General features: G+C 48.2%; 2 protein-coding genes across 2 annotated transcripts in view; both read right to left on the reverse strand.

The window, feature by feature from the left end:
- Window positions 1-14,271, reverse strand: part of LOC135554358 (leucine-rich repeat-containing protein 28-like) — a 31,253-nt gene extending 16,982 nt beyond the window's left edge. Inside the window, exons 1-7 of the mRNA XM_064986627.1 lie at window positions 13,943-14,271; window positions 13,592-13,774; window positions 13,334-13,427; window positions 11,169-11,209; window positions 10,042-10,079; window positions 8,510-8,647; window positions 5,374-5,580 (exon numbers count right to left, since the gene is read on the reverse strand). Of these exons, the coding sequence (XP_064842699.1) occupies window positions 5,374-5,580; window positions 8,510-8,647; window positions 10,042-10,079; window positions 11,169-11,209; window positions 13,334-13,427; window positions 13,592-13,665 (592 nt within the window). The 5' untranslated portion in view covers window positions 13,666-13,774; window positions 13,943-14,271. The remainder of the gene's footprint in view (window positions 1-5,373; window positions 5,581-8,509; window positions 8,648-10,041; window positions 10,080-11,168; window positions 11,210-13,333; window positions 13,428-13,591; window positions 13,775-13,942) is intronic.
- The window catches only part of LOC135552108 (solute carrier organic anion transporter family member 3A1-like), a 186,034-nt gene that overhangs the window by 51,456 nt on the left and 110,562 nt on the right, over window positions 1-24,016 (reverse strand). The window lies entirely within an intron of this gene.

The raw sequence follows: 24,016 nt of genomic DNA on the forward strand, positions 1-24,016 counted from the left end.
CCTCCCTGGCTGGCAGGCTGGCCGCCCATACCTCCTGGCTGGCTGGCCGCCCATACCTCCCTGGCTGGCTGGCTGGCCGCCCATACCTCCCTGGCTGGCTGGCTGGCCGCCCATACCTCCCTGGCTGGCTGGCTGGCCGCCCATACCTCCCTGGCTGGCTGGCTGGCCGCCCAATATTCCCTGGCTGGCTGGCTGGCCGCCCATATTATCCCTGGCTGGCTGGCTGGCCGCCCATACCTCCCTGGCTGGCTGGCTGGCCGCCCATACCTCCCTGGCTGGCAGCCCATACCTCCCTGGCTGGCCGCCCATACCTCCCCAGGCTGGCCGCCCATACCTCCCTGGCTGGCTGGCCGGCTGCCCATACCTCCCTGGCTGGCTGGCCGCCCATACCTCCCTGGCTGGCCGCCCATACCTCCCTGGCTGGCTGGCCGGCTGCCCATACCTCACTGGCTGGCTGGCCGGGCTGCCCATACCTCCCTGGCTGGCTGGCCGGCTGCCCATACCTCCCTGGCTGGCCGCCCAATACCTCCCTGGCTGGCCGCCCATACCTCCCCTGGCTGGCCGCCCATACCTCCCCTGGCTGGCCGCCCATACCTCCCCTGGCTGGCCGCCCATACCTCCCCTGGCTGGCCGGCTGGCCGCCCATACCTCCCCTGGCTGGCCGGGTTGGCCGCCCATACCTCCCCTGGCTGGCCGGGCTGGCCGCCCATACCTTCCCTGGCCGGCTGGCCGCCCATACCTTCCTGGCAGGCTGGCCGCCCATACCTTCCTGGCCGGCTGGCCGCCCATACCTCCCTGGCTGGCTGGCTGATGACTGAGCTAGGCTCTGGCCCAGTAAAACATACAGTGTGAGCAGGTGGGTCTGGACAGGGGTGATGTGGATGTTTGTCTGGAGATAGGGCTGTGGGCAGGTGGGTCTGGACAGGGGTGATGTTGTGGATGTTTGTCTGGAGATAGGGCTGTGGGCAGGTGGGTCTGGACAGGGGTGATGTTGTGGATGTTTGTCTGGAGATAGGGCTGTGGGCAGGTGGGTCTGGACAGGGGTGATGTTGTGGATGTTTGTCTGGAGATAGGGCTGTGGGCAGGTGGGTCTGGACAGGGGTGATGTTGTGGATGTTTGTCTGGAGATAGGGCTGTGGGCAGGTGGGTCTGGACAGGGGTGATGTTGTGGATGTTTGTCTGGAGATAGGGCTGTGGGCAGGTGGGTCTGGACAGGGGTGATGTTGTGGATGTTTGTCTGGAGATAGGGCTGTGGGCAGGTGGGTCTGGACAGGGGTGATGTTGTGGATGTTTGTCTGGAGATAGGGCTGTGGGCAGGTGGGCCTGGACAGGGGTGATGTTGTGGATGTTTGTCTGGAGATAGGGCTGTGGGCAGGTGGGCCTGGACAGGGGTGATGTTGTGGATGTTTGTCTGGAGATAGGGCTGTGGGCAGGTGGGCCTGGACAGGGGTGATGTTGTGGATGTTTGTCTGGAGATAGGGCTGTGGGCAGGTGGGTCTGGACAGGGGTGATCTTGTGGATGTTTGTCTGGAGATAGGGCTGTGGGCAGGTGGGTCTGGACAGGGGTGATCTTGTGGATGTTTGTCTGGAGATAGGGCTGTGGGCAGGTGGGTCTGGACAGGGTGATGTTGTGGATGTTTGTCTGGAGATAGGGCTGTGGGCAGGTGGGTCTGGACAGGGGTGATGTTGTGGATGTTTGTCTGGAGATAGGGCTGTGGGCAGGTGGGTCTGGACAGGGGTGATGTTGTGGATGTTTGTCTGGAGATAGGGCTGTGGGCAGGTGGGTCTGGACAGGGGTGATGTTGTGGATGTTTGTCTGGAGATAGGGCTGTGGGCAGGTGGGTCTGGACAGGGGTGATGTTGTGGATGTTTGTCTGGAGATAGGGCTGTGGGCAGGTGGGTCTGGACAGGGGTGATGTTGTGGATGTTTGTCTGGAGATAGGGCTGTGGGCAGGTGGGTCTGGACAGGGGTGATGTTGTGGATGTTTGTCTGGAGATAGGGCTGTGGGCAGGTGGGTCTGGACAGGGGTGATGTTGTGGATGTTTGTCTGGAGATAGGGCTGTGGGCAGGTGGGTCTGGACAGGGGTGATGTTGTGGATGTTTGTCTGGAGATAGGGCTGTGGGCAGGTGGGTCTGGACAGGGGTGATGTTGTGGATGTTTGTCTGGAGATAGGGCTGTGGGCAGGTGGGTCTGGACAGGGGTGATGTTGTGGATGTTTGTCTGGAGATAGGGCTGTGGGCAGGTGGGTCTGGACAGGGGTGATGTTGTGGATGTTTGTCTGGAGATAGGGCTGTGGGCAGGTGGGTCTGGACAGGGTGATGTTGTGGATGTTTGTCTGGAGATAGGGCTGTGGGCAGGTGGGTCTGGACAGGGGTGATGTTGTGGATGTTTGTCTGGAGATAGGGCTGTGGGCAGGTGGGTCTGGACAGGGGTGATGTTGTGGATGTTTGTCTGGAGATAGGGCTGTGGGCAGGTGGGTCTGGACAGGGGTGATGTTGTGGATGTTTGTCTGGAGATAGGGCTGTGGGCAGGTGGGTCTGGACAGGGGTGATGTTGTGGATGTTTGTCTGGAGATAGGGCTGTGGGCAGGTGGGCCTGGACAGGGGTGATGTTGTGGATGTTTGTCTGGAGATAGGGCTGTGGGCAGGTGGGCCTGGACAGGGGTGATGTTGTGGATGTTTGTCTGGAGATAGGGCTGTGGGCAGGTGGGTCTGGACAGGGTGATGTTGTGGATGTTTGTCTGGAGATAGGGCTGTGGGCAGGTGGGTCTGGACAGGGGTGATCTTGTGGATGTTTGTCTGGAGATAGGGCTGTGGGCAGGTGGGTCTGGACAGGGGTGATGTTGTGGATGTTTGTCTGGAGATAGGGCTGTGGGCAGGTGGGTCTGGACAGGGGTGATGTTGTGGATGTTTGTCTGGAGATAGGGCTGTGGGCAGGTGGGTCTGGACAGGGGTGATGTTGTGGATGTTTGTCTGGAGATAGGGCTGTGGGCAGGTGGGTCTGGACAGGGGTGATGTTGTGGATGTTTGTCTGGAGATAGGGCTGTGGGCAGGTGGGTCTGGACAGGGGTGATGTTGTGGATGTTTGTCTGGAGATAGGGCTGTGGGCAGGTGGGTCTGGACAGGGGTGATGTTGTGGATGTTTGTCTGGAGATAGGGCTGTGGGCAGGTGGGTCTGGACAGGGGTGATGTTGTGGATGTTTGTCTGGAGATAGGGCTGTGGGCAGGTGGGTCTGGACAGGGGTGATGTTGTGGATGTTTGTCTGGAGATAGGGCTGTGGGCAGGTGGGTCTGGACAGGGGTGATGTTGTGGATGTTTGTCTGGAGATAGGGCTGTGGGCAGGTGGGTCTGGACAGGGGTGTTGTTGTGGATGTTTGTCTGGAGATAGGGCTGTGGGCAGGTGGGTCTGGACAGGGGTGATGTTGTGGATGTTTGTCTGGAGATAGGGCTGTGGGCAGGTGGGTCTGGACAGGGGTGATGTTGTGGATGTTTGTCTGGAGATAGGGCTGTGGGCAGGTGGGTCTGGACAGGGGTGATGTTGTGGATGTTTGTCTGGAGATAGGGCTGTGGGCAGGTGGGTCTGGACAGGGGTGATGTTGTGGATGTTTGTCTGGAGATAGGGCTGTGGGCAGGTGGGTCTGGACAGGGGTGATGTTGTGGATGTTTGTCTGGAGATAGGGCTGTGGGCAGGTGGGTCTGGACAGGGGTGATGTTGTGGATGTTTGTCTGGAGATAGGGCTGTGGGCAGGTGGGTCTGGACAGGGGTGATGTTGTGGATGTTTGTCTGGAGATAGGGCTGTGGGCAGGTGGGTCTGGACAGGGGTGATGTTGTGGATGTTTGTCTGGAGATAGGGCTGTGGGCAGGTGGGTCTGGACAGGGGTGATGTTGTGGATGTTTGTCTGGAGATAGGGCTGTGGGCAGGTGGGTCTGGACAGGGGTGATGTTGTGGATGTTTGTCTGGAGATAGGGCTGTGGGCAGGTGGGTCTGGACAGGGGTGATGTTGTGGATGTTTGTCTGGAGATAGGGCTGTGGGCAGGTGGGTCTGGACAGGGGTGATGTTGTGGATGTTTGTCTGGAGATAGGGCTGTGGGCAGGTGGGTCTGGACAGGGGTGATGTTGTGGATGTTTGTCTGGAGATAGGGCTGTGGGCAGGTGGGTCTGGACAGGGGTGATGTTGTGGATGTTTGTCTGGAGATAGGGCTGTGGGCAGGTGGGTCTGGACAGGGGTGATGTTGTGGATGTTTGTCTGTATGTTGTTGTTTGTATGTGGATGTTTTGTATTGTTAAAACTGGATACTATATAAATCGGTTACTTTTGATTTCCAAAAGGGAAAACAGTCGGATTCTGATGAGGTGATACAACATCCAATAGGAATGTGAGAATCATATAGGGTCCAATAGTATTCTGATAGAGGCAATACAACATCCAATAGGAATGTGAGAATCATATAGGGTCCAATAGGATTCTGATAGAGGCAATACAACAACCAATAGGAATGTGAGAATCATATAGGGTCCAATAGGATTCTGATGAGGCGATACAACATCCAATAGGAATGTGAGAATCATAAAGGGTCCAATAGGATTCTGATGAGGTGATACAACATCCAATAGGAATGTGAGAATCATAAAGGGTCCAATAGGATTCTGATAGAGGCGATACAACATCCAATAGGATTGTGAGAATCATAAAGGGTCCAATAGGATTCTGATAGAGGCGATACAACATCCAATAGGAATGTGAGAATCATATAGGGTCCAATAGGATTCTGATAGAGGCAATACAACATCCAATAGGAATGTGAGAATCATAAAGGGTCCAATAGGATTCTGATAGAGGTGATACAACATCCAATAGGAACGTGAGAATCATAAAGGGTCCAATAGGATTCTGATAGAGGTGATACAGGTAGAGAGGTGAGTTGGCTAACAGCCATACTGAGTTGGTTGAGGCTGTGGTGACCTCTGACCCCATACTAACCTAGGGGTAGAGAGGTGAGTTGGTCAACAGCCATACTGAGTTGGTTGAGGCTGTGGTGACCTCTGACCCCATACTAACCTAGGGGTAGAGAGGTGAGTTGGTTAGCAGCCATACTGAGCTGGTTGAGGCTGTGTTGAACTCTGACCCCATACTAACCTAAGGGTAGAGGTGAGTTGGTTAGCAGCCATACTGAGCTCTTTGAGGCTGTGTTGAACTCTGACCCCATACTAACCTAGGGGTAGAGAGGTGAGTTGGTTAGCAGCCATACTGAGCTCGTTGAGGCTGTGTTGAACTCTGACCCCATACTAACCTAGGGGTAGAGAGGTGAGTTGGTTAGCAGCCATACTGAGCTGGTTGAGGCTGTGTTGAACTCTGACCCCATACTAACCTAGGGGTAGAGAGGTGAGTTGGTTAGCAGCCATACTGAGCTCGTTGAGGCTGTGGAGTTGGCAGAGCTGTCTGGGGAAGCTGGTCAGGTTGTTCCTGTCAGCAGTGAGACACTGGAGAGACAGACACTGGTGCAGCCGCTCTGGGAGACGCACCAACACATTCCTACTGACATCCAGGGTCTCTAGGTCACACAGGGCTCCAATCTCTGTGTGAGAGAGAAATGAAAGAGGTCACATAGGGCTCCAATCTCAGTTAGGACACAGAGACAGAGAGAGAGACAGAGAGAGAGACAGACAGAGAGACAGAGAGACACACAGAGATGTTTATTATCTATGCATAGTCAATTTACCCCTACCTACATGTGCAAATGACCTCAAACTGTACCCCGCAAAACACTGACTCGGTACCGGTACCCCTGTATATAGCCTTCTTATTTTATTGTTACTCATTCTTTTTTTTACATTTGTTTATTTAGTAAATATTTTCTTAACTTGTATTTTTCTTAAACAGCATTGTTGGTTAAGGGCTTGTAATACAACACCTGCCGTATTCAGCGCATGTAACAAATACAACATGATTAGTATGGCTGACCCTGTAAAACACCACTTCACTGACTCAGGTGTAACAAATACAACATGATTAGTATGGCTGACCCTGTAAAACACCACTTCACTGACTCTTTCAGGTGTAACAAATACAACATGATTAGTATGGCTGACCCTGTAAAACACCACTTCACTGACTCTTTCAGGTGTAACAAATACAACATGATGAGTATGGCTGACCCTGTAAAACACCACTTCACTGACTCTTTCAGGTGTAACAAATACAACATGATCAGTATGGCTGACCCTGTAAAACACCACTTCACTGACTCTTTCAGGTGTAACAAATACAACATGATTAGTATGGCTGACCCTGTAAAACACCACTTCACTGACTCTTTCAGGTGTAACAAATACAACATGATTAGTATGACTGACCCTGTAAAACACCACTTCACTGACTCTTTCAGGTGTAACAAATACAACATGATTAGTATGACTGACCCTGTAAAACACCACTTCACTGACTCTTTCAGGTGTAACAAATACAACATGATTAGTATGGCTGACCCTGTAAAACACCACTTCACTGACTCTTTCAGGTGTAACAAATACAACATGATTAGTATGGCTGACCCTGTAAAACACCACTTCACTGGTCAGTCTTACCTGGAGACAGGTATTTCAGCTGGTTGTTGGTCAATCTTACCTGGAGACAGGTATTTCAGCTGGTTGTTGGTCAGTCTTACCTGGAGACAGGTATTTCAGCTGGTTGTTGGTCAGTCTTACCTGGAGACAGGTATTTCAGCTGGTTGTTGGTCAGTCTTACCTGGAGACAGGTATTTCAGCTGGTTGTTGGTCAGTCTTACCTGGAGACAGGTATTTCAGCTGGTTGTTGGTCAGTCTTACCTGGAGGCAGGTATTTCAGCTGGTTGTTGGTCAGTCTTACCTGGAGGCAGGTATTTCAGCTGGTTGTTGGCCAGTCTTACCTGGAGGCAGGTATTTCAGCTGGTTGTTGGTCAGTCTTACCTGGAGGCAGGTATTTCAGCTGGTTGTTGGTCAGTCTTACCTGGAGGCAGGTATTTCAGCTGGTTGTTGGTCAGTCTTACCTGGAGGCAGGTATTTCAGCTGGTTGTTGGTCAGTCTTACCTGGAGGCAGGTATTTCAGCTGGTTGTTGGTCAGTCTTACCTGGAGGCAGGTATTTCAGCTGGTTGTGGGTCAGTCTTACCTGGAGGCAGGTATTTCAGCTGGTTGTTGGTCAGTCTTACCTGGAGGCAGGTATTTCAGCTGGTTGTTGGCCAGTCTTACCTGGAGGCAGGTATTTCAGCTGGTTGTGAGCCAGTCTTACCTGGAGGCAGGTATTTCAGCTGGTTGTTGGTCAGTCTTACCTGGAGGCAGGTATTTCAGCTGGTTGTTGGCCAGTCTTACCTGGAGGCAGGTATTTCAGCTGGTTGTTGGTCAGTCTTACCTGGAGGCAGGTATTTCAGCTGGTTGTTGGTCAGTCTTACCTGGAGACAGGTATTTCAGCTGGTTGTTGGTCAGTCTTACCTGGAGGCAGGTATTTCAGCTGGTTGTTGGTCAGTCTTACCTGGAGGCAGGTATTTCAGCTGGTTGTTGGTCAGTCTTACCTGGAGGCAGGTATTTCAGCTGGTTGTTGGTCAGTCTTACCTGGAGGCAGGTATTTCAGCTGGTTGTGAGTCAGTCTTACCTGGAGGCAGGTATTTCAGCTGGTTGTGAGCCAGTCTTACCTGGAGGCAGGTATTTCAGCTGGTTGTGAGCCAGTCTTACCTGGAGACAGGTATTTCAGCTGGTTGTTGGTCAGTCTTACCTGGAGGCAGGTATTTCAGCTGGTTGTGAGCCAGTCTTACCTGGAGGCAGGTATTTCAGCTGGTTGTGAGCCAGTCTTACCTGGAGGCAGGTATTTCAGCTGGTTGTTGGTCAGTCTTACCTGGAGACAGGTATTTCAGCTGGTTGTTGGTCAGTCTTACCTGGAGGCAGGTATTTCAGCTGGTTGTTGGTCAGTCTTACCTGGAGACAGGTATTTCAGCTGGTTGTTGGTCAGTCTTACCTGGAGACAGGTATTTCAGCTGGTTGTTGGTCAGTCTTACCTGGAGACAGGTATTTCAGCTGGTTGTTGGTCAGTCTTACCTGGAGACAGGTATTTCAGCTGGTTGTTGGTCAGTCTTACCTGGAGGCAGGTATTTCAGCTGGTTGTTGGTCAGTCTTACCTGGAGGCAGGTATTTCAGCTGGTTGTTGGTCAGTCTTACCTGGAGACAGGTATTTCAGCTGGTTGTTGGTCAGTCTTACCTGGAGACAGGTATTTCAGCTGGTTGTTGGCCAGTCTTACCTGGAGGCAGGTATTTCAGCTGGTTGTTGGTCAGTCTTACCTGGAGGCAGGTATTTCAGCTGGTTGTTGGTCAGTCTTACCTGGAGGCAGGTATTTCAGCTGGTTGTTGGTCAGTCTTACCTGGAGGCAGGTATTTCAGCTGGTTGTGAGCCAGTCTTACCTGGAGACAGGTATTTCAGCTGGTTGTTGGTCAGTCTTACCTGGAGACAGGTATTTCAGCTGGTTGTTGGTCAGTCTTACCTGGAGGCAGGTATTTCAGCTGGTTGTTGGCCAGTCTCAGGTGTCGTAAGGACCTCAGCCTGCCGATCTCTGGACAGATGACTTGCAGAGCGTTGTCACTCAGGTCTAAAGACTGCAGCCTGGACAGGTTACCTATAGCTGAGGACAGGACAGGTTACCTATAGCTGAGGACAGGACAGGTTACCTATAGCTGAGGACAGGACACCTACAGCTGAGGACAGGTTACCTACAGCTGAGGACAGGTTACCTATAGCTGAGGACAGGTTACCTATAGCTGAGGACAGGTTACCTATAGCTGAGGACAGGTTACCTATAGCTGAGGACAGGTTACCTACAGCTGAGGACAGGTTACCTACAGCTGAGGACAGCTTACCTACAGCTGAGGACAGCTTACCTACAGCTGAGGACAGCTTACCTACAGCTGAGGACAGCTTAACTATAGCTGAGGACAGCTTAACTATAGCTGAGGACAGGCATCTTAAAAGGTGATGTTTACACTACCATACTATATAAGATAGAACCTCCTCAATGGTAACTGGTTATCAGCAACTCAGAAAACATTATACAGTCAGATATTTGGCTTCAATACAACCGTTTGTTTACTGTGTAAACCTTCAAATGACAACACTGGTTGGAATACCTGTATGTGTATTTATTATGGATCCCCATTAGTTCCTGTTGCCAAGGCAGCAGCTACTCTTCCTGGGGTTTATTATGGATCCCCATTAGTTCCTGTTGCCAAGGCAGCAGCTACTCTTCCTGGGGTTTATTATGGATCCCCATTAGTTCCTGCAAGGCAGCAGCTACTCTTCCTGGGGTTTATTATGGATCCCCATTAGTTCCTGTTGCCAAGGCAGCAGCTACTCTTCCTGGGGTTTATTATGGATCCCCATTAGTTCCTGTCAAGGCAGCAGCTACTCTTCCTGGGGTTTATTATGGATCCCCATTAGTTCCTGTCAAGGCAGCAGCTACTCTTCCTGGGGTTTATTATGGATCCCCATTAATTCTTGTCAAGGCAGCAGCTACTCTTCCTGGGGTTTATTATGGATCCCCATTCGTTCCTGTCAAGGCAGCAGCTACATTTCACAACACATTAAGTGTGTTCCCTTGGACCACTCCTCTACTACCACATATCTAAAATCCAAAATGTGTGTACGTGTGTGTATAGTGCCTTTGTTTTGGTGTGTTTGTGTGCACATGTCTGTGCCTGTGTTGGTGTTGTTCACAGTCCCTGCTGTTCAATAAGGTGCATTGTTTTATATGATTCTACTGCTGCATCAGTTACTTGATGTGGAATAGAGTTCCATGTCGTCATGGCTCTATGTAGTACTGTAGAATAGAGTTCCATGTCGTCATGGCTCTATGTAGTACTGTAGAATAGAGTTCCATGTAGTCATGGCTCTATGTAGTACTGTAGAATAGAGTTCCATGTCGTCATGGCTCTATGTAGTACTGACAAGGTGTTGAATGTAAGTAACTCAGTGTAATAGTATCAGCCTCTTCTAAATGACTGAAGATCATTGAGAAATCACCTTCAGGAACACAGGTTATATTGTTGGAATGCAGATACCTTGAAGAGACAAAGAGCAATGACACTTTAAAATATTGACAAGTGTCAAGAAGTAAAAAGTACCAAACATGTGAAAGACCATAACGTTGATTACTTTCCCATAATGGATCTGTAACTGTAGTGCCATCTAGTGGACGCATGCAAACTGCTGGTCCAACAGTTCCTATGCATTCCTGCCCGATGTCTTTCATACACTTGGAGCTCTATTAAGTTGGGGCACTTTTATACTTACAGATCTACTAAATAGGGGCGCTTCTATACTTACACCTCTATTAAGTTGGGGAGCTTCTATACTTACAGCTCTATTAAGTTGGGGAGCTTCTATACTTACAGCTCTATTAAGTTGGGGAGCTTCTATACTTACAGATCTATTAAACAGGGGCGCTTCTATACTTACAGATCTACTAAATAGGGGAGCTTCTATACTTACAGATCTATTAAATGGGGGAGCTGCTATACTTACAGATCTATTAAATGGGGAGCTGCTATACTTACAGCTCTATTAAGTTGGGGCACTTCTATACTTACAGATCTACTAAATAGGGGAGCTTCTATACTTACAGCTCTACTAAACAGGGGAGCTGCTATACTTACAGATCTACTAAATAGGGGAGCTTCTATACTTACAGATCTACTAAATAGGGGAGCTGCTATACTTACAGCTCTATTAAGTTGGGGAGCTGCTATACTTACAGCTCTATTAAGTTGGGGAGCTGCTATACTTACAGCTCTATTAAGTTGGGGAGCTGCTATACTTACAGCTCTATTAAGTTGGGGAGCTGCTATACTTACAGCTCTATTAAGTTGGGGAGCTGCTATACTTACAGCTCTATTACGTTGGGGAGCTGCTATACTTACAGCTCTATTAAGTTGGGGAGCTTCTATACTTACAGCTCTATTAAGTTGGGGAGCTTCTATACTTACAGCTCTATTAAGTTGGGGAGCTTCTATACTTACAGCTCTATTAAGTTGGGGAGCTTCTATACTTACAGCTCTATTAAGTTGGGGAGCTGCTATACTTACAGCTCTATTAAGTTGGGGAGCTGCTATACTTACAGCTCTATTAAGTTGGGGAGCTGCTATACTTACAGCTCTATTAGGTTGGGGAGCTTCTGTGCTAGATTATCCGGCTGCAGAAAGGGGAGAAAGCATCTTTTTAGAACACAGACCACAATGCAAATGATAGAAAACTGACATCACTAAGAGCTAGGCTACAGAATGAGAGTTACCACACATAAATACTGGATCTAAACTATGCCGGACAGACACCTAGCTCTGGTCCAAGGTGTTACGTACCAGCCTGGACCAGAGACCCCACCAGCCCGTACCAGCGTGGTGAGAGAGTTCTGGACCAGAGACCCCACCAGTCCGTACTAGCGTGGTGAGAGTTCTGGACCAGAAAACCCACCAGTCAGTACCAGCGTGGTGAGAGAGTTCTGGACCAGAGACCCCACCAGACCGTACCAGCGTGGTGAGAGAGTTCTGGACCAGAGACCACACCAGTCCGTACCAGCGTGGTGAGAGAGTTCTGGACCAGAGACCACACCAGTCCGTACCAGCGTGGTGAGAGAGTTCTGGACCAGAGACCCCACCAGTCTGTACCAGCGTGGTGAGAGTTCTGGACCAGAAAACCCACCAGTCCGTACCAGCGTGGTGAGAGAGTTCTGGACCAGAGACCCCACCAGACCGTACCAGCGTGGTGAGAGAGTTCTGGACCAGAGACCCCACCAGACCGTACCAGCGTGGTGAGAGAGTTCTGGACCAGAGACCCCACCAATCCGTACCAGCGTGGTGAGAGCTCTGGACCAGAGACCCCACCAGGCCGTACCAGCGTGGTGAGAGAGTTCTGGACCAGAGACCCCACCAGTCCGTACCAGCGTGGTGAGAGTTCTGGACCAGAGACCCCACCAGTCCGTACTAGCGTGGTGAGAGAGTTCTGGACCAGAGACCCCACCAACCGTACCAGCGTGGTGAGAGAGTTCTGGACCAGAGACCCCACCAGGCCGTACCAGCGTGGTGAGAGAGTTCTGGACCAGAGACCCCACCAATCCGTACCAGCGTGGTGAGAGTTCTGGACCAGAGACCCCACCAGGCCGTACCAGCGTGGTGAGAGAGTTCTGGACCAGAGACCCCACCAGTCCGGAAACAGTTGTACCAGCGTGGTGAGAGTTCTGGACCAGAGACCCCACCAGTCCGTACTAGCGTGGTGAGAGAGTTCTGGACCAGAGACCCCACCAACCGTACCAGCGTGGTGAGAGAGTTCTGGACCAGAGACCCCACCAAGCCGTACCAGCGTGGTGAGAGAGTTCTGGACCAGAGACCCCACCAGGCCGTACCAGCGTGGTGAGAGAGTTCTGGACCAGAGACCCCACCAGTCAGTACCAGCGTGGTGAGAGAGTTCTGGACCAGAGACCCCACCACTCCGTACCAGCGTGGTGAGAGAGTTCTGGACCAGAGACCCCACCAGCCCGTACCAGCGTGGTGAGAGAGTTCTGGACCAGAGACCCCACCAACCGTACCAGCGTGGTGAGAGAGTTCTGGACCAGAGACCCCACCAGTCCGTACCAGCGTGGTGAGAGAGTTCTGGACCAGAGACCCCACCAGTCCGTACCAGCGTGGTGAGAGAGTTCTGGACCAGAGACCCCCCAGTCCGTACCAGCGTGGTGAGAGAGTTCTGGACCAGAGACCCCACCAGTCCGTACCAGCGTGGTGAGAGTGTTCTGGACCAGAGACCCCACCAGTCCGTACCAGTGTGGTGAGAGAGTTCTGGACCAGAGACCCCACCAGTCCGTACCAGTGTGGTGAGAGAGTTCTGGACCAGAGACCCCACCAGTCCGTACCAGTGTGGTGAGAGAGTTCTGGACCAGAGACCCCACCAGCCCGTACCAGCGTGGTGAGAGAGTTCTGGACCAGAGACCCCACCAGTCCGTACCAGCGTGGTGAGAGAGTTCTGGACCAGAGACCCCACCAGTCCGTACCAGCGTGGTGAGAGAGTTCTGGACCAGAGACCCCACCAGTCAGTACCAGCGTGGTGAGAGAGTTCTGGACCAGAGACCCCACCAATCCGTACCAGCGTGGTGAGAGAGTTCTGGACCAGAGACCCCACCAGCCCGTACCAGCGTGGTGAGAGAGTTCTGGACCAGAGACCCCACCAGTCCGTACCAGCGTGGTGAGAGAGTTCTGGACCAGAGACCCCACCAGTCCGTACCAGCGTGGTGAGAGAGTTCTGGACCAGAGACCCCACCAGTCCGTACCAGCGTGGTGAGAGAGTTCCTCTTCATATAAAGCCTCTGTAGAAACTGTAGTCCTTCATCTTTCAGCAGCTCAACCGGAAAGTTGTTCAGGTTCCTGTAGTTGAGGAACAGTTGAATAAAGGCTAGCACATATAACTTACATTTAACACATAGTAACATGCCTTAATAAAACACACCTGTAGTTGAGGAACAGTTGAATAAAGACTAGCACATATAACTTACATTTAACACATAGTAACATGCCTTAATAAAACACACCTGTAGTTGAGGAACAGGTTCTTGTGACGCTCCTGCTTGGCCATGCAAATCGCCTCCTGCAGCTCAGACGCCATGGCAACAAGGAAGCACTGTCACTTCCTGTACCTTTCCTGGTCAACTTTCTGAACCACGGCCGTCACTTCCTGTACCTTCCCTGGTCTTCTTTCTGAACCACGGCTACACCTTAAAGAGGAAAATAAACAGGAAAACAACAGAGATGTTCCCATAATCAGACTGGGACCACGATGCATTGGCAAAGTATAACGCCTACGTGTGCAATAGTTGGATACAATAAAACAATGTTTTATTCATAAATCAGACCTACAGCTTGGTCGAATGTCCAAAACATACCGTAGGAAAGATGCTAGCTAGCTAGTAACGTTAGCTAGTTCTACCAGCAGTATCTTCGGTCCTACTGTACTGTAACTTGCGAACTAACGTTAGCATAACAGTAACGTTGTTATATGCCATGCAGAGCAAGCTAACGTTAGCTGCGAGCACTTGGGTCTTCCTTGGCAATGTGTGCAAAACAAACAGTTAACTTATGTAACTAGCTAGCCAGCCATGTATGGACAATTAACACCAACATTATCAAACGTTTCAAAACAGTAGCTGGCTTCTTTGAAAGCACATCTCCAAGTGAACTGCTTATTCATGTCAAACTGTTAGCTTAGCTACTTCCTTTACCTTCTTGCAGAAGCAATGTTTGTAAAGCCTCATCACGTCCCTGTAGGCACGTCTTGATATTTTATCAACAGACGTAAAAGTCCACGGCGACGTCATTGACTGGAGCCCGGATGTGAGTTGTTTGCCGGTTGTTGTAGTTTGAGGCATCGTAACGATTCTAGCTTTAGCGACACGGGGACGCTCTTCCCCCAGAACCAAATGCACCATACATCAGTGTCTTTGAGACAATGTCTGGATCGTCTCAGAACATGTATACAGTGGCATACTGAAATAAGCATATCAGGTACAGCAAGAGTTCCCAAACTTTTTCACTCAGGCCCCCCTTCCAGCATTGGGGAACATCATTTTGCTTATAATATACACTACCGGTCAAAAGTTTTAAAACACCTCTTCATTCAAGGGTTTTTCTTATTTTAACTTTTTTTTTTTTAAACTATTTTCTAAATTGGAATAATAGTGAATACATCAAAACTCATGTAGTAAAAAAAAGCGCAATTGGCCCAGCGTCGTCCGGGTTAGGGAGGGTTTGGCCGGAAGGGATATCCTTGTCTCATCCCGCACCAGCGACTCCTGTGCGGGCCGGGCGCAGTGCACGCTGATCAGGTCGCCAGGTGTACAGTGTTTCCTCCTACACATTGGTGCAGCTGGCTTCCGGGTTGGATGGGCGTTGTGTCAAGAAGCAGTGCAGCAAGGTTGGGTTGTGTTTCGGAGGACGCATGGCTCTCGACCTTCGCCTCTCCTGATTCTGTACGGGAGTTGCAGCGATGAGACAAGACTAACTATCAATTGGAAACCATGGAATTGGGGAGAATTATTATTATTTTTAAATAATGATGGAGGCCACTGATTTCTTGGGGACCTTCAATGCTGCATAATTGTTTCGGTACCCTTCCCCAGATCTGTGCCTCGACACAATCCTGTCTTGGAGGACAATTCCTTTGACCTCATAGCTTGGTTTTGGCTCTGAAATTCACTGTTAACTGTGGGACCTTATGTAGACAGGTGTGTGCCTTTCTAAATCATGTCCAATCAATTGAATTTACCTCAGGTGATCTCCAATCAAGTTGTAGAAACTGATCTGAAGGATGATCAATGGAAACAGGATGCACCTGAGATCAATTTAGTCTCATAGCAAAGGTATGAATACGTATGTTTTAATAAATTAGCAAACATGTCTAAAAAACTGAGCTTTGTCATTATGGGGAGTTGTGTGTAGATTGCTGAGGAAATTGTTTAATTTAATCCATTTTAGAAAAAGGCTTGTAATTTAACAAAATGTGGAAAAAGTCAAGGGGTCTGAATACATTTCGAATGCACTGTAGGTCCTGGATGACAGGAAGCTTTGACCCAGTGATGTACTGGGCCATACACACTACCCTCTGTAGCGTCAAACAATCGGATACCAGGCGATGATGCAATCGGTCAGGATGCTCTCGATGGTGCAGCTGTAGAAGTTTTGAGGATCTGGGGAACCTTGCCAAATCTTTTCAGTCTCCTGAGGGGGAAAGGTGTTGTTGTGCCCTCTTCACGAGTGTGTTTGGACCATAAGTTTGTTGGTGATGTGGACACCAAGGAACTTAAAGATCTCAACCTGCTACACTACAGCGCCGTCGATGTGAAAGGGGTGTGTTCAGCCCTCCTTTTCCTGTAGACCACGATCATCTCCCTTGTCTTGCTCACATTGAGGGAGAGGTTGTTGTCCTGGCTCCACACTGCCAGGTCTCTGACCTCCTCCTTATAGGCTGTTTCATCCTTGTCGATGATCAGGCCTACCACTTGTGTCGTAAGCAAACTTAATGGTGTTGGAGTCGTGCTTTCCACACAGTCGTGGGTGAACAGGGAATACAGGAGGGGACTAAGCATGCACCCTGAGGGGCCCCCGTGTTGAGGATCAGCGTGGCAGGGATGTTGTTGCCTGTATTGACGTGGCAGATGTGTTGTAACCTACCCTTACCACATGGGAGGCGGCCCGTCAGGAAGTCCTTGATCCAGTTGCAGAGGGAGGTGTTTAGTCCCAGGGTCCTTCGCTTAGTGATGAGCTGTGTGGGCACTATGGTGTTGATCGCTGAGCTGTAGTCAATGAATAGCATTCTCACATACAGTGGCAAGAAAAAGTATGTGAACCCTTTGGAATTACCTGGATTTCTGCATAAATTGGTAAAAATTTGATCTGACCATCTACGTCAGGACACACAGTGTGCTTAAACTAATAACACGCAAATTCTTGTATTTTTCTTGTCTATATTGAATAAATTGTTTAAACATTCACAGTGTAGGTTAGAAAAAGTATGTGAACCCTTAGGCTAATGACTTCTCCAAAAGCTACGTGGAGTCATGGGTCAGCTAACCTGGAGTCCAATCAATGAGACGAGATGTTGGTTAGAGTTACCCTGCCCTATACAAAACACTCACAAAATTTGAGTTTGTTATTCACAAGAAGCACTACCTGATGTGAACCATGCCTCGAACAAAAGATCTCTCAGAAGTCCCAAGATTAAGAAAAGCTTTGATGTTCATCAGTCCACTGTAAGACAAATTGTCTAGTTCAGCTCTGTTGCTACTCTCCCTAGGAGTTGCAGTCCTGCAAAGATGACTGCAAGAGCACAGCGCAGAATGCCCAATGAGGTTAAGAAGAATCCTAGTGTCAGCTCAAGATTTAGACATCTCTGGAACATGCTATCATCTCTGTTGACGAGTCTACAATACGTGAAACACTAAACAAGAATGGTGTTCATGGGAGGACACCACGGAAGAAGCCACTGCTGTCCAAAAAAACCCATTGCTGCACGTCTGAAGTTTGCAAAAGAGCACCTGGATGTTCCACAGCGCTACTGGCAAATATTCTGTGGACAGATAAAACTAAAGTTGAGTTGTTTGGAAGGAACAAACAACACTATGTGTGGAGAACAAAAGACACAGCACACCAACATCAAAACCTCATCCCAACTGTAAAGTATGGTGGAGGGAGCATCATGGTTTGGGGCTGCTTTGCTGCCTCAGGGTCTGGACAGCTTGCTATCGTCAAAAGAAAAACAAATTCCCAAGTTTATCAAGACATTTTGCAGGAGAATGTAAGGTTATCCGTTTGCCAACTGAAGCACAACAGAAGTTGGGTGATGCAACAGGACAACGACCCAAAACATTGAAGTAAATCAACAACAGGATGGCTTCAACAGAAGAAAATACGCCTTCTGGAGTGACCCAGTCCTGACCTCAACCCAATTGAGATGCCGCATGTTGCATAAACTCAGTTCACACCAGACATCCCAAGAATATTGCTGAACTGAAACAGTTTTGTAAAGAAGAATGGTCCAAAATTCCTCCTGACCGTTGTGCAGGTCTGATCCGCAACTACAAAAAAACATTTGGTTGAGGTTATTGCTTCCAAAAGGAGGGTCAACCAGTTATTAAATACAAGGGTGCACATACTTTTCCACCCTGCACTGTGAATGTTTACATGCTGTGTAATCAATAGACATGAAAACGTATAATTGTGTTATTAGTTTAAGCAGACTGTCTATTGTTGTGACTAAGATGAAGATCAGATCAATTTTTATGACCAATTTAAGCAGATATCCAGGTAATTCCAAAGGGTTCACATACTTATTCTTGACACAGTAGATGTTCCTTTTGTCCAGGTGGGAAAGGGCAATGTGAAATGCGATTGAGATTGCGTCATCTGTGGATCTGTTGGGGCGGTATGCGAATTGGAGTGGGTCTAAGGTTTCCGGGATGATGGTGTTGATGTGAGCCATGACCAGCCTTTCAAAGTACTTCATGGCTACCGACGTAAGGGCTATGGGGCTGTAGTCATTTAGGCAGGTTACTTTCGCTTTCTTGGGCAAAGGGACTATGGTGGTCTGCTTGAAACATGTAGGTATTACAGACTCGGTCAGGGAGAGGTTGAAAATGTCAGTGAAGACACTTGCGAGTTGGTCAGCACATGCTCAGAGTACATGTCCTGGTAATCTGTCTGGCCCCGCGGACTTGTGAATGGTGACCTGTTTAAAATGTCTTGCTCACATCTGCTACGGAGAGCATGATCACACGGTTGTCCAGAACAGCTGGTGGTCTCATGCATGCTTCAGTGTTGCTTGCCTTGTAAGTCGCTCTGGATAAGAGCGTCTGCTAAATGACGTAAATGTAAAATGTCGAAGAGAGCAGAAAAGACATTTAGCTTGTCTGGTAGGCTCGTGTCACTGGGCAGCTCGTGGCTGGGTTTCCCTTTGTAGTCTGTAATAGTTTTCAAGACCTGCCACATCCTGAGGAACGTCAGAGCCAGTGGAGTAAGATTCAATCATAGTCCTGTATTGATGCTTTGCCTGTTTGATGGTTTGTCTGAGGGCATAGTGGAATTTCTTATAAACAACAGGATTAGTGTCCTGCTACTTGAAAGCGGCAGCTCTAGCCTTTAGCTCGGTGCGGATGTGGCCTGTAATCCATGGATTCTGGTTGGGATATGTACCTACTATCACTTTGGGGACGATGTCCTTTAACGTTGCATACGCATCATCTGACCACTTCCGTATTGAGCGAGTCACTGGTACTTCCTGCTTTAGTTTTTGCTTGTAAGCAGGAATCAGGAGGATAGAATTATGGTCAGATTTGTCAAATGGAGGGAGAGTTTTGTATGTGTCTGTGGAGTAAAGGTGGTTTAGTTTTTTCCCCCTTTGGTTGCACATTTGACATGCTGGTAGAAATGAGGTCAAACTGATTTAAATTTCCCTGCATTAAAGTCCCCGACCACTAGGAGCGCTGCGTCTGGATGAGCATTTTCTTGTTTGCTTATGGCCGTATACAGCTCATTGAGTGCGGACTTAGTGCCAGCATCGGTTTGTGGTGGTAGATGGGGGTGGCAGTAGCAGCTCATCATTTGATCTAGTAATGGGGGTAGTTGTGGCAGTAGCAGCACATTATTTGATCTAGTAATGGGGGTAGATGTGGCAGTAGCAGCACATTATTTGATCTAGTAATGGGGGTAGATGTGGCAGTAGTAGTTAATTATTTGATCTAGTAATGGGGCGTAGATGTGGCAGCTCATTATTTGATCTAGTAATGGGGGGTAGATGTGGCAGCTCATTAGATCTAGTTATGGGGGGGTAGATGTGGCAGTAGCAGTTAATTATTTGATCTAGTATGGGGGTAGATGTGGCAGCTCATTATTTGATCTAGTAATGGGGGGTAGATGTGGCAGCTCATTATTTGATCTAGTAATGGGGTAGGTATGGCAGTAGGAGCAAATTATTTGATCTAGTAATGAGGGGTAGATGTGGCAGCTCATTATTTGATCTAGTAGTGGGGGGTAGATATGGCAGCTCATGATTTGATCTAGTAATGGGGGGTAGATGTGGCAGCTCATTACTTGATCTAGTAATGGGGGGTGGAAGCTCATTATTTGATCTATTTATGGGGGGCAGATGTGGCAGCTCATTATTTGATCTAGTAATGGGGGGTAGATGTGGCAGCTCATTAGTTGATCTAGTAATGGGGGGGCTCATTATTTGATCTATTTATGGGGGGCAGATGTGGCAGCTCATTATTTGATCTAGTAATGGGGGGTAGATGTGGCAGCTCATTAGTTGATCTAGTAATGGGGGGTAGATATGGCAGCTCATGATTTGATCTAGTAATGGGGGTAGATGTGGCAGCTCATTATTTGATCTAGTAATGGGGGTAGATATGGCAGGAGCAGCTCATTATTTGATCTAGTAATGGGGGTAGATGTGGCAGCTCATTATTTTTCTAGTAATGGGGGTAGATATGGCAGCTCATGATTTGATCTAGTAATGGGGGTAGATATGGCAGGAGCAGCTCATTATTTGATCTAGTAATGGGGGGTAGATGTGGCAGCTCATTATTTGATCTAGTAATGGGGGGGGAGATATGGCAGCTCATTATTTGATCTAGTAATGGGGGTAGAAGTGGCAGCTCATTAGATCTAGTTATGGGGGAGGGGGTAGATGTGGCAGTCAGCTAATTATTTGATCTAGTATGGGGGGTAGATGTGGCAGCTCATTATTTCATCTAGTAATGGGGGTAGATGTGGCAGCTCATTATTTGATCTAGTAATGGGGGGGGTAGATATGGCAGTAGCAGCTCATTATTTGATCTAGTAATGGGGGTAGATGTGGCAGCTCATTATTTGATCTAGTAATGGGGTAGATATGGCAGTAGGAGCTAATTATTTGATCTAGTATGGGGGTAGATGTGGCAGCTCATTATTTGATCTAGTAATGGGGTAGATATGGCAGCTCATTATTTCATCTAGTAATGGGGTAGATATTGCAGTAGCAGCTCATTATTTGATCTAGTAATGGGGGGTAGATATGGCAGCTCATTAGATCTAGTTATGGGGGGATAGATGTGGCAGTAGCAGCTAATTATTTGATCTAGTATGGGGGTAGATGTGGCAGCTCATGATTTGATCTAGTAATGGGGGTAGATGTGGCAGGTCATTACTTGATCTAGTAATGGGGGTGGAAGCTCATTATTTGATCTATTTATGGGGGCAGATGTGGCAGCTCATTATTTGATCTAGTAATGGGGGGTAGATGTGGCAGCTCATTATTTGATCTAGTAATGGGGGTAGATATGGCAGTAGCAGCTCATTATTTGATCTAGTAATGGGGTAGACGTGGCAGCTCATTATTTGATCTAGTAATGGGGGTAGATGTGGCAGCTCATTATTTCATCTAGTAATGGGTGTAGATGTGGCAGTAGCAGCTCATTATTTGATCTAGTAATGGGGGTAGATGTGGCAGCTCATTATTTCATCTAGTAATGGGGGGTAGATGTGGCAGCTCATTGTTTCATCTAGTAATGGGGTAGAGATATAGCAGCTCATTATTTGATCTAGTAATGGGGGGTAGATGTGGCAGCTCATTGTTTCATCTAGTAATGGGGTAGATATGGCAGTAGGAGCTAATTATTTGATCTAGTATGGGGGGTAGTAGATGTGGCAGCTCATTATTTCATCTAGTAATGGGGGGGTAGATGTGGCAGCTCATTATTTCATCGAGTAATGGGGGTAGATGTGGCAGCTCATTATTTGATCTAGTAATGGGGGGTAGATGTGGCAGCTCATTATTTCATCTAGTAATGGGGGGTAGATATGGCAGTAGCAGCTAATTATTTGATCTAGTATGGGGGGTAGATGTGGCAGCTCATTATTTCATCTAGTAATGGGGGTAGATGTGGCAGCTCATTATTTGATCTAGTAATGGTGGGTAGATATGGCAGTAGCAGCTCATTATTTGATCTAGTAATGGGGGGTAGATGTGGCAGCTCATTAATTGATCTAGTAATGGGGGGATAGATGTGGCAGCTCATTATTTGATCTAGTAATGGGGGGGTAGATATGGCAGCTCATGATTTGATCTAGTAATGGGGGGTAGATGTGGCAGCTCATTATTTGATCTAGTAATGGGGGTAGATATGGCAGTAGGAGCTAATTATTTGATCTAGTATGGGGGGTAGATGTGGCAGCTCATTATTTCATCTAGTAATGGGGGGTAGATATGGCAGTAGCAGCTCATTATTTGATCTAGTAATGGGGGGTAGATGTGGCAGCTCATTATTTGATCTAGTAATGGGGGTAGATGTGGCAGCTCATTAGTTGATCTAGTAATGGGGGTAGATGTGGCAGCTCATTATTTGATCTAGTAATGGGGGTAGATGTGGCAGCTCATTATTTGATCTAGTAATGGGGGTAGATGTGGCAGCTCATTATTTGATCTAGTAATGGGGGTAGATATGGCAGGAGCAGCTCATTATTTGATCTAGTAATGGGGGTAGATGTGGCAGCTCATTATTTCATCTAGTAATGGGGGGTAGATGTGGCAGCTCATTATTTGATCTAGTAATGGGGGTAGATATGGCAGGAGCAGCTCATTATTTGATCTAGTAATGGGGGGTAGATGTGGCAGCTCATTATTTGATCTAGTAATGGGGGGTAGATATGGCAGCTCATTATTTGATCTAGTAATGGGAGTAGATGTGGCAGCTCATTAGATCTAGTTATGGGGGGAGGGGGTAGATGTGGCAGTCGCAGCTAATTATTTGATCTAGTATGGGGGGTAGATGTGGCAGCTCATTATTTCATCTAGTAATGGGGGGTAGATGTGGCAGCTCATTATTTGATCTAGTAATGGGGTAGATATGGCAGTAGCAGCTCATTATTTGATCTAGTAATGGGGGGGGGGTAGATATGGCAGCTCATTATTTGATCTAGTAATGGGAGTAGATGTGGCAGCTCATTAGATCTAGTTATGGGGGAGGGGGTAGATGTGGCAGTCGCAGCTAATTATTTGATCTAGTATGGGGGGTAGATGTGGCAGCTCATTATTTCATCTAGTAATGGGGGTAGATGTGGCAGCTCATTATTTGATCTAGTAATGGGGTAGATATGGCAGTAGCAGCTCATTATTTGATCTAGTAATGGGGGTAGATATGGCAGTAGCAGCTCATTATTTGATCTAGTAATGGGGGTAGATGTGGCAGCTCATTATTTGATCTAGTAATGGGGTAGATATGGCAGTAGGAGCTAATTATTTGATCTAGTATGGGGGTAGATGTGGCAGCTCATTATTTGATCTAGTAATGGTGGGGTAGATATGGCAGCTCATGATTTGATCTAGTAATCGGGGTAGATATGGCAGTAGCAGCTCATTATTTGATCTAGTAATGGGGGGTAGATATGTCAGTAACAGCTCATTATTTCATCTAGTAATGGGAGTAGATGTGGCAGCTCATTAGATCTAGTTATGGGGGGAGGGGGTAGATGTGGCAGTCGCAGCTAATTATTTGATCTAGTATGGGGGGTAGATGTGGCAGCTCATTATTTCATCTAGTAATGGGGGGTAGATGTGGCAGCTCATTATTTGATCTAGTAATGGGGTAGATATGGCAGTAGCAGCTCATTATTTCATCTAGTAATGGGGGTAGATATGGCAGTAGCAGCTCATTATTTGATCTAGTAATGGGGGGTAGATGTGGCAGCTCATTATTTGATCTAGTAATGGGGTAGATATGGCAGTAGGAGCTAATTATTTGATCTAGTATGGGGGGTAGATGTGGCAGCTCATTATTTGATCTAGTAATGGGGGTAGATATGGCAGGAGCAGCTCATTATTTGATCTAGTAATGGGGGTAGATGTGGCAGCTCATTATTTGATCTAGTAATGGGGGGTAGATATGGCAGCTCATGATTTGATCTAGTAATGGGGGTAGATATGGCAGTAGCAGCTCATTATTTGATCTAGTAATGGGGGGTAGATGTGGCAGCTCATTATTTGATCTAGTAATGGGGGGGGTAGATGTGGCAGCTCATTATTTGATCTAGTAATGGGAGTAGATGTGGCAGCTCATTAGATCTAGTTATGGGGAGGGGGTAGATGTGGCAGTCGCAGCTAATTATTTGATCTAGTATGGGGGGGTAGATGTGGCAGCTCATTATTTCATCTAGTAATGGGGGGTAGATGTGGCAGCTCATTATTTGATCTAGTAATGGGGTAGATATGGCAGTAGCAGCTCATTATTTGATCTAGTAATGGGGGGGTAGATATGGCAGCTCATTATTTGATCTAGTAATGGGAGTAGATGTGGCAGCTCATTAGATCTAGTTATGGGGGAGGGGGTAGATGTGGCAGTCGCAGCTAATTATTTGATCTAGTAATGGGGGGTAGATGTGGCAGCTCATTATTTGATCTAGTAATGGGGTAGATATGGCAGTAGGAGCTA

Source organism: Oncorhynchus masou, chromosome 2 (assembly GCF_036934945.1).
Source record: "Oncorhynchus masou masou isolate Uvic2021 chromosome 2, UVic_Omas_1.1, whole genome shotgun sequence".
Lineage (NCBI taxonomy): Eukaryota > Metazoa > Chordata > Actinopteri > Salmoniformes > Salmonidae > Oncorhynchus > Oncorhynchus masou.